General features: G+C 42.2%; 2 protein-coding genes across 5 annotated transcripts in view; one reads left to right on the top strand and one right to left on the bottom strand.

Annotated features, from left to right (window-relative positions):
• The window catches only part of CCSER1 (coiled-coil serine rich protein 1), a 1259018-nt gene extending 1249884 nt beyond the window's left edge, over positions 1–9134 (bottom strand). For 2 of the 4 annotated variants that reach the window (XM_022582338.2, XM_022582336.2), the window contains exon 1: positions 8715–9133. The gene's annotated coding sequence lies outside the window, so the exon portion shown is untranslated. Of the gene's footprint in view, positions 1–8714 lie in introns of all 4 variants that reach the window. The other 2 variants (XM_022582337.2, XM_022582341.2) reach the window with 2 other exon arrangements.
• LOC111178995 (uncharacterized) lies at positions 1188–10038 on the top strand. Its single transcript, XM_089911281.1, has 4 exons — positions 1188–1264; positions 5978–6093; positions 8011–8990; positions 9539–10038. Exons 1-4 carry the CDS (start codon positions 1188–1190, stop codon positions 9698–9700), a joined length of 1335 nt encoding a protein of 444 aa, XP_089767407.1. The 3' UTR covers positions 9701–10038.
• The last annotated feature ends 1062 nt before the right edge of the window (positions 10039–11100 follow it).

The raw sequence follows: 11100 nt of genomic DNA on the forward strand, positions 1-11100 counted from the left end.
GTTTTCTTGGGTCTGTTTGCACATGAATATAGTATTAAAAATTGAAAACAAAGTCAAATAACTATTCTTGAGCTATCTGCCCAGTAGGTAACATTCCTTTGAAAGTTTAGGAATCCTGGTGTACAGACCCATTGGTTTTGTTATCAATAAGATATTTTGAAACTTTACCTGAAATAAGTTACTCTTAGTCTGCATTTCTAATACTGAATTTGAGTTTTATTTAGAGGTATGGTTTATAGGTATGTTTTTCCTTTTCTTAACCTTCTCATCTGATGTCTTTTCCCTTTCAAGCTTTTCCTGGATGTCCTAAAGAATACTGTATCTTAGAAAAGAGTACTCTCTAAACACATTTCATATATTCTGGCTTAATGATTTAGTGTTCTGGTAATCTGTATACCTATAAATAACAAAAAACTATCAAACAAACAAAAATACTTGAGGAAGAATTGCCTAGAATGTCAAAGCCTACATCCGCATTTATTTCTGTCATGTTTTTACACTTGTTTTGATTTTATTTGTAAACCTTACATAGGTTTGTGATATATCATTTGCTGCTACTGCCAAAACCAAACAAAAAACAAAAAAGCCAAATACACAACAAAAACAACTCACTAACAGAATCACAGTATTTAACTTTGCAGGAAAGAGTTCATTGCAGTGAACAGGTACATAAGAAATATGACATGCCAGTCTGAATTTGGTTGATGAGGAAGGTGTATCACTAAGACTCCCAGAAAAGTTGAACTAAGGTAGTACACCTGGCTTAACAAACACGTCCTGAACAAAGGAATACCTCTAGGTTTCATTAACAAATGGGGAAAATCAGAGAAGGCATCACACAGTCTGAAGTATGTTTCTTCAGCTGTTTGACTTTCCAAACATGTCATATTCAAATAAGGTTACACAAAAGAATGGAGAAGAGCCAGATCATCTTGAAATAAACAAGTGACTTAGAATAAGAGAAACAGGCAAACACTAAAGAATCAAACCAGACATGGAAGAATCTGTATTCCATTCACGTGGATTAAGCTGTTAAGGAGCCACAGGAACCATAGGAGGTACACTCTTCTTGAAACAGACTGACTTATTCATAATAAGCATTTACAAAATGTCTGCTGTCAATGATGATGAATGAGGTAGCTCTATAGTGGGACACAGCCAGATAAGGGAAGATAACATGTAGCAAAATGAGGCAGTCTGGCGATGGTCAGAACCTGGAACTAGACTTGCCCTGTAGTCTGAAAAGCACTTTACAACCCCAGCTGTAAGTACTTCCAGGAAGTCCAACCTACCTGTGTATCTGGGGGTGTGGCAATATGCGGTAAGTGTCTGGCATCATGGAGGGCCAAGAGTGAGCCCTGGAAATGAAGCACACCTCTAAGAGCTGGAAATGACAGCCAGGAAAGTAATTACTAGGGGCAGCTGGGGGAGAATCTGCTGGCAGATGAAAAGGGCGCAGGGAGTGCGGTGGTTTAGAAGCATGATCCAAGTCCTTAAAGAAATAAAGAAGGCTCTGTCAGAAGAAAAGAAAGGCCTTGCTCAAATGCTATGAGAAATGGTGATATCGAGTAAGTTATCAAGAGGCAGGGGAAAACATTAGGTGAGAAATCAGTTTCGGTTATTAGAAAGAGGCATTACTGTAAACACATTATAACATTAGAGCTGGACAGCAAGGGTGGCTTGATGTTAAGTCCCAACGTGCTGGGCGAGAAGTCAATCTTCCTCTACACAGAAGGACTGGTCCTAAACCAGGGGAATGGCTAAGGTTCCAGTTAATGATTAAACGATTCCAGCAACAGAGAACAGGTTCTGACAAAATCTACAAAACCTCTCACCTAAGAGACACACTCAGTGAAACACCAATTTTTTTCCTTTTGATATTAGGCATCTACTTTTATTCATGTTATTGACTGATTTAAACACATTATGAAATATATAACTTTGTCCGTTAGTCTAGCAGAGGGCTTCAGAATAACCAAATTTAACTGTCCATGGACTTCTACAGAATTAGAATACTTAAATATTTTTAAATATGCCCTTTGCTTCAAACATTTGAACATTGACTAAACCCACATTTAAATAAATAAGTTGAAGATTAAAAGCCAAAAGAAACTAAACTGATGTGATCATGTAATTTTTTTTTCTCATGGGAGACAGTTGAATTAACAGACTGCACCTAAGGTCAACTTTGCTTGAGCAAGGTTCTCAAAGCTTTGTGTGGTCTTTTCCAGAAGATAAGCTGCATATCTCCAAATATGAAGAATATCTAATACCTTAATATTCTCTGCATAAAGGCACTCATTCTTTTTTTTTGGGGGGGGGGGCGGTACGCGGGCCTCTCACTGTTGTGGCCTCTCCCGTTGCGGAGCACAGGCTCCGGATGCACAGGCTCAGCGGCCATGGCTCATGGGCCCAGCCGCTCCGCGGTATGTGGGATCCTCCCAGACCCAGCCGCTCCGCGGTATGTGGGATCCTCCCGGACCGGGGCACGAACCCGTGTCCCCTGCATCGGCAGGCAGACTCTCAACCACTGCGCCACCAGGGAAGCCCGGCACTCATTCTTAAAATTATACTTGGTTACATCTTAAATTTCCACTAATAAGTTGGGAGATTCTGACCAGCTGGGGTAAAAGAATTGTGATTGAGTGGCACTGAGGGTAAAAAATATCAGTACTGAAAAGAACAATAAGAAGACGGGAGCATCACCCTTACAAGTCCTCCATCACTTCTTCCAATCACCCAAAAAGCAACAACAGCACTGCTGAAGATAGTGGCAACACGGTGAGTACTGCACAGATATTGCTGGGCCCTGAGTCAAATCAGGAATAAGAAGAAAATACACTCCTTCACGCTTTCTGTCCACTGGTTTCATAATTTCTTCATCATTGTAAAAAAAAAAAAAAAAAATCAATGTTTGGTGTCGGTAGCTTTGGCAGAGCACAGAACAGAGTGTCAGTTTCCTCATCTCTAAAATACACACAAAACTTTATAATGTTAAGAGGATTGCATGGCATAACATATATAAAGTGCTTAACATGGAAGACATGTTCGGCACATTACGGCCATTGCTGCTGCTGTTAATAAACATCTCATAATTTGCAAAATATAAAGGAAAACAACGCCCGTGTTTACATATATTCTAGGACTCCCTTTATTTTAAAATACTTTTTAAAGTGTCAGTCTTTGGAAAAACATAAAATACCCTTAGAACGAAGGCAGACAGTTATTCAACCGATATTTATTTATGTGTTGGCCACCGTTAAATCCTGATGATTCTGAACCAATCACACAAATACACATAAAATTAAACTGCAATGAGTACCACAAGGTAGAAGAACATGGAACTAAAACAATATATAATAGGGCAACTAATGTAGCAAAGGAGGCCAAGGAAGGTTTCCTTAGAGAAGGGATGATTGAGCTCATATCTGAAAGGCAGGGGTTGGGGGAGTGGAGGGGGAAGGGAGGACGAAGTGAGGGACAAGGATACTAAGAGAGACAAAGGATTTGAACACATTATCTTTAATCTTGAAGGATGTACAGATGTGGTCTAAAATTTATTTTAGTAGTAAGAACATTGGAGAGAACATTCCACACTGGTGAAGCTATTGTTGAGCAGCTAAAATAACTGTAGTCTTACCCAGAGAAGATGATTATAAATGCCAAGACGAAAAATATCACAAGTCAAAAAAACTAAACAAAAAATGGTCAACCTTTGTACACTGTGCATATTTTTTGCCTTATAAATGACTACGAGTAAGGTCAGTCTGAGGTCATTATTACTGTCCAGTTAAATTCCACACTTATGTATTGCTTCCCCAATCAACAACAAACATGTGCACAGGAATTAGAAAGTCATTTTTGTTTTTGTTTTTAATTAAGATGTAATTCTTCTGATGGAGAATGTAATATTTTCTCGGTCTAAATAGTTAAAGCTTAGTTATCTCTACCAGATGAGGAAAATATTTAGATACAAAATAGGTAGAAAACACAGTCTTCAAGTTTCACTATAAGATAGTCGAGGTCAGTGGTTCTCAAACTTTAGAGTGTGTGAGAATCATGTCGGGGACCCCAGCGCAGAGTTTCTGGTTCAATCATCCAGTGGAATTGCATTTTAACGAGTTCACTGGTGCTACCGCTCACGGAACCGCATTTTGAGAACTACTGCCCTAGGTTAAGAATTTGCCATTAGGTAACAAAAATGTTTCCTTATAAATGACATCTAGATTTTATTTAAGATCAGAACACAGTTACAGTGTTCAAATATTTTAATAAGTTTAATTAAAATTTCAAAATTGTTAGTACAGTGTAAATAACACAAAACGAAAAAGTACATTTTAAGTTAATCTAAATATAGGGCCAGGAATTTAGCCAAACAACAAACTTTATCTGTCAAAGACCTAAGCAGAAATTTTTTTTTTATTGTAATACCACAGACCCTAGTAAACATTTTCAACCACCACTTTTTTTTTTTGCCATTTTGTTTAGCCCACATATGAAAACAGCTTAAAATGAAATACAGTCATTTTAAAGTGAGAACTGATAGCAATATGCTGGCACTGTATCAACTGCAGCTTAGACTGGTCAGCTTTACATTTTTATAGTTAGTTTAAGCTATACATTGAAGTATGTTTCTTTCGTTAGTGTCTTTCGTCAATCTCCTCATCTTTTCTCACTGCTTCTCCCATCGCAGACTTCATGTTTTATTGTTAACTGACACTCTCGCATAGTGAAGATAACATTGCTGATAGAAGCATACGTCCTCAATATAAAGCAAATAGATTTTGTCACTATCCAGTAAGGAAATCACGCAGAAGCTGTCAGTCATATAGTAGGAGAGATTATCAAAGTGATACACCTGTGACCTATAGTCCAAAACCAAACTCAAAAGAGACCAATTAACAGATACACTGGTCTGTACTTTGACTACACTGGAAATCATCCCATTCCTGCATGAATATGAAATAGGTGATTTAATAGGATTTTCACTTCTGTAATAACTCCTATCTATTCACTGTTGACAAAATATATACGCAAATCTTTTAATTCAACTAATCTGAAAGTAATTCTACTCTGTTATTTATTGAAAGTGATATCTAATATTTGTACTATTTCCTTATTGTCACCATAACATACTTCTCAGGTGTCATATTGAATAGACAGGCTCAATGTCAATTCAGATCTTTCCCCTTGTGGTCTTAAAATGGGGAAATGCATTTTAAACAGTTTTGTGTTTGCTTTTATATATATATATATAAACAAATATATATACAAAAAGCAAATAACTAAGTTCAAAATGCTCAGAGACAGAGCATGCTCTTATTAGTAATACAATCTATTTACCAGAAGACAATTAAAACATCTTTAAAACTGTCACTACAATTCTAAAATTGTTCCCCATAGGCCCTACATCATAGCTATATATTCATGGAAAATAATGTAAGGATAGATTAACTATTATGCAGATGCATTCTAATAACTTTAAAATAAAAATATTATAGAAAATATATTAATGAGTTACACATTTTATATGAATAAAATATTAAGCATTCAATGACTACTCACTATGAATACAGCTGTTCTTTTACATACCTCATACTCTTTCCTTTAGAGCAAATCTAAGGAGAGTTGGCTAAGGATGTAACTCAAACACCTCACTTCATGTACATGCCACCTTGTTATTAATACGAAATGCAATACTTTAGTGTGATGTGGTATATTTAAATATTTAGAGTAATTATCCTCTATAAATGCATATAAAGCACATTTTTCATTAAAAGGCAAGATAAAATCAAAAATTTGTCTTCTTAGGTACAGAAATATTGACAATTCCAAGAATGCAGCATACAGAATATTGTTCATCAAAAATAGACTCACCTGCACTTTGCACAACAAATTCAACCACTTTGCAATATCAAAATCTATTTCAAAACAAACTTATCTTTCTTAAATCTTATGTTCTTTTCTACAATTCCAGGAGACTTACATCTTATACCTTATATTCTCATCCACAAGCCACTAATCCTATTTATCCTTTAAGATCAAAACCAAGCAAGTCTTACCTACGCCGGAAGTCTTTTCAGACAAAATCCAGTATGAAATGTTACTGTCATGCTCTGAACTCCTGCAGTCTTCATTAGACATGCAACCTCTTATTGTCAAGGTTTGCTAACTCTGTTCAACCATGCGCATCAGATTTGCCCCAACTGGAGAGTAAGCTCCCGAAGGGCAGGAAGCAAGGAAGTCCTATGTTCCTCCACAGTACCTAGATAGTATCTTGCACATGACAGGCCCTTTATTATGAACACTATGTGATAAAATGCAATAAGGAGTTCAATATCTATAAAATGTAATATTTTTTTCATTTTCTACTTCATAAGTTTGATATAAATTAACATTCTACAGTAAAAAATTCATTATTAAAATAATAAACAGTTGCTGATTCTCTAATGGTGTCAAAGAAGTATTCATAAATGTGACTTTTAATGACTGCAATAATATAATTCATCAAGCACATTTTAAAATTCCCCATTACTTCTACATTCCAGTGATTCAGGAAAGTGAAGGTAACAGCCCTCAGAGTGCGGCGCTCAGTTCAAGTTTTAATGTGATATATAAAAACTGCACATGCTCCAATGCTAAAAATGTATTTTAAACCAACATGAATCTAACCAAATCAAAGTAACAAATCCTTAACACTGCTTTGTCTTCCAAATAAACAGGACTGTTAAGGAAAGCTACTTTCGCACTGGAAAAAAACAACAACAACAGTTGGCATGTTTTGATCAAAATAAGGAGCTCCTTAATTAATACCAAATGAAGACAAATCACTCTGACAATAAGTTGGTCAGTCTACTTCTCTTTCTTCTCCGTGAAATTACTGAACCGGCGGTTGCAATATGGAATTTCAAAGCTTTAAAAACACTGTACTTGGCAGGTGCTTAAAGACATCCCAATTTAAAATAATAAGGACACTGTCCTACTATCTCCGTCACAACCCCGTCATCGGTTCCATGAAAACACAGGTTGCTACTTTTAAGAACAAACATAAAGTTGCTAAAGCATAGTTGGCAGACACTGTCCTAAGGCATTTCCAAGCTTCAAGTCATGTCTTTGGAATTTTTGCCTGCCATAAAGCAAAAAGAAACCGAAACAAATTAATTATGTTGTAGACTAGATTAACAGTATTTTAGGTCTTTTCTTAATAGCTAGTTGTAATTCTCATCAGTAATAATCGATATAAACTCACTAGGTGTCTGCTTCTCTTTCTTCCCCAAGGCTTTTAATAAAACCATCTTTATGGTAAAATGTGTGCACATTATTTTTAATAGCCTTTCTTAGGGGTAGAAATGGAGGATATGCGTTACATATCACTGGGAAGGTATCCAACTGTAAAGATATTAGAAACGAAAGCTGTTGAAACCAAGTAGGTACTTTCTGCCTGTAGCTGTTATTGGTGGCCTGAAGAGGTAGGAGGAGTGTAGAATAAGTACATACAAACATTATAGGGCAAGAGATAGGTAACTTCTAAGAAGCATTTTTTTTCTACCTGTAAAATGACAAGTGATTTTCTGACTTCCTTCACCTCATATTCAATGCCCCACGGTGGGGAGGGGAAATGGAAAGCAGAATTGCTTCTAATTCTGAGAAAGAAAAGGGGAGACATGGGAGAGAGGAACAGAGAGAGAGAGAGGAGGAGAGAGGGCAAGAGAGAAGCTCAGGAACCACGGAAGGAAACCCGCAGAAATTTCACAACTCTTTGCCATAAATAGCCTTTCTTCTCACTCTGGATACCTCGTCCTCTACATCAGCAAGGCTCAGCCTCCACGCGCAGGGCAGCACCATTCACAAATCCCTCCGTCACCCCATCTCGCACACCTGCCCCTGATGGCACTGCTTGTACGAGTCCTGGGACACATGCCAAAAGGTGGCGGGAGGCGGAGCAAGGGGACACCTGCGGTTTCAGATCGGGACTGATTTCCTTTCCCGGGGAACCAACGCTTTGATTAGTCAGGAGCGCGAACGCGCACACACACACACACGGACAGACACCCCTCCCTGGAGCCCTTGACACGCCACCACAAAGCAATTTGTTCACGCTAAGTCGCTGCTGTTCCTGCCGCCGCTGGAGAGCGTCTGACCCCCAACCCAGGAAGCCAGCGCCAGAGAACGAGCGGGTGGAGGAAAGAGGACGTCCAGGCTCCGGCACTGCGGCTCCCCGCCCCCTCCTTCCTCTTCCCCCTCCCACGCCACCGCCCCCGCCCGGGCGCCCGCAGCCCCCGGCGTCAGCGCTGCCCGGCCGCCCCTACCTGCGGGAAGCGAGCGGCGAGGGAGGAGAGCGGCCACCAGCCTGCGCCAACTCTTGCCTTCTCGGCCGGCCGCGCTCCGCATCGCCCCGGAGTGGCGGCCGCGGGGAGCCGAGCGCTCAAGAGCGCGGAGGAGAAGGCCACGCAGCACGCGGGGAGTCGCGCGACGGCGGAGAAGCGAGCCCGTCCGCCTCCCTCCCACCCCGCCCGCGAGGCCAGGTCTCCGCGCCGCGCACGCCGGGCCCACGGCCGGCGCCCCTGGCCTGCGCGCGGGCTGCTCCGGGGCGGCCCGGTCACAGCTCGGCCAGCCGCCGGGCGGTCCTCTCGCGTCAGCCTGAGGCCAGCGCCAGTGTCGCGGCGACGCGAAGCGCGACCCTCCGGGCGCGGGGGCACCGGGGGCGTTACTACCTGGAGGGCTCCGCGGCGCTTGTTAGGCTTCTCCCGGGCACGCGGGGATTTCTGTCTTCGGAGCACGGGGGTTGTCCTTCCTGGCCCCCCTCCTCTGCCCTCCCTCCCTGCCTTGGCCGTTTGGCTCCTTCTCTCCACTCCCAGTTGAACAGAGTCGAGCTGCGTTATTTAATAATCCTCCTGCTGCTCTGCCTGAGCCACCGCTTCCCAGGCAGTCATGTTGTGGAGAGAGGGAGAGCGAGAGGCGGATTGGCAGTCGGTCGGCGACTGTTCGTGGTGAGAGAGGGAAGAGCGGAGCAAGAGGAGGGCAGGGGAGGGACGTGGGGAGGCGCTTCCAAGTGTGTGAGTGCGCGGAGTGCGACTGAGTGGGGGACAACGGAGCCACCTCCCGGCTAGGCCGCGCTCCCTGACTAAGGAGGGCGGTGGCGAGCGCAGCTTTTATAGGAGCGGAGCGGGGGAGGAGTTAAACTGGGGCGGAGGGAGGGGTTAAACTGGGGCGGGGCGTGGATGGCTCCGAGGACGGCGCCTGGCCAACTGAGGCCGCGGGTTGCCACGCACGCATACTCTTGCATTAACGCGCGCACACCCACTGCTGGCCCGTTGCTGAGTTTTCATTTTAGGGGAAGCCGTATCCTGTCGTGCTGACTTGGCTTTGCACTCAGCCCATCCTCATGAGTGCGTCGAGTCCAAGTGCATTGGCAGGTCAAAAGTGTTAGAGAGGGAGAATCTGAAGCTCTGCGAAGGGGCCCCGGTAATGCTGAAAATGCACTGTATCTTTTCTCTCCAAACCACCGATGCTATTTTCTTTCTCTTCCACCTCTCAGGGAGAAAACTGTGAGGCTTCCTCCTCTTTTCCTTCTCACCCAGGCTATTCACATCCTGACACATCTCTTACCTCAAAGGCAGCAAGAAACCTGGCTTCCTTTCTCTTAACAGATGACACCTCCCAACAAATATTTACAGCACTCAGTTCTTCTGTAGGATAATGGAAGCATTGGGACTGTGGCCTGGAGTGGAACTTGTGTTCCTGCACATAAGGTCCTCAACAACACAGGGATTACAAACAGAACCAGTTACCATTTTGACATCATTTGACTGATGGCCCTCTAGAGATATTTTGCCAGTTTAGTGGTGGAGAAGACTTCTGATGCACGGTGCTGTTGCTTACCTAGTTTATTTTCCCTTGGTCCTTTCTCCTATTGCACTGCCTCATTTCCGTTTAGATTTGCCCTGGGTCCTGAACTCTCCCATTCATCCCCTTCTTTATCTCCACTCCTGTATATTTATGTCTTTAGCAGGCAATAAACAGATGGAGTGCATTTAACTCTGTGTGTGTGTGTTGGAAACATTTTTTAACCAATTTTGGTGGCTTGTAGGACCATTTCTAGATAGAAAATACATCCCCAGTTCTAAGTTTGGGCACCTGACTTTACCTCCCTTACCCTCTAACGAGCCTCCTGCCCAGATTGTAGGGTCTTTGTGATCTGATGCACTACTGTATTGGCAAACAGCTTCCAGGAATCAAGCAATCTTTGCTTCTTTCAAGTTTGTGTGTGTGTGTGTGTGTGTGTGTGTGTGTGTGCGTTCTAAATAATCTGGTCATAGTCTGACTTCTGAAATGTAAATATATTGAGTGTAAAAGCAAGGTGTACTTTTTGAATGAGTATTAGTGGTCGATGTGGATTTTGGTATGGGGACAACCCTGCTTTGGGGTGACAACTGTGGAAAACTTTTTTTTCATAAACGTGACAAAAGGAAATTAAGAACATCTAGGAGGCTAGGGCTGACAACTCAGTTATTGTATCTTCTCTCTTTATTAGTAGCTATATCCACTGCTATGTCCTCAGGTTTTTGGTGTATGCCAGCTCATAATATGTTCTCCATATATTTTACCTTTACCGTCAATTTTCTTTTGCCCTAATTCTTCCATGTCTCATACAAAGAGTTTAGAAGCCATTAAAAGTGGCTTAAGTATATAATCAAAAAAGGGCAGCAAAGTTGGGACTAGTGGACAAATGTATCAATAACATAAAAATACAGCTCCCTTGATCAAGCATTGTTAAATGGATATACTAACAAAGGATGTTGAGATTCAATGTGTGTAGGCCCTGTGAAAAAGCTATTACCATTTCTTCAATTTTGTAGATCTGGAAAGTCAGGTTTGGGGAGGATAGGTAGTTAACATTAGGTCTCGTACAAATTAAGTGGTGCAGGGCTTCCCTGGTGGCGCAGTGGTTGGGAATCCGCCTGCCGATGCAGGGGATGCGGGTTCACGCCCCGGTCCGCAAGGATCCCACGTGCCGTGGAGCTGCTGAGCTTGCGCGTCCGGAGCCTGTGCTCCGCAACGGGAGAGGCCACAACAGTGAGAGGCCCGTATACCGATTAA

This window comes from Delphinapterus leucas, chromosome 5 (assembly GCF_059928025.1).
Source record: "Delphinapterus leucas isolate spDelLeu-1000000601 "Yukka" chromosome 5, BTC_Dleu_Yukka2, whole genome shotgun sequence".
Lineage (NCBI taxonomy): Eukaryota > Metazoa > Chordata > Mammalia > Artiodactyla > Monodontidae > Delphinapterus > Delphinapterus leucas.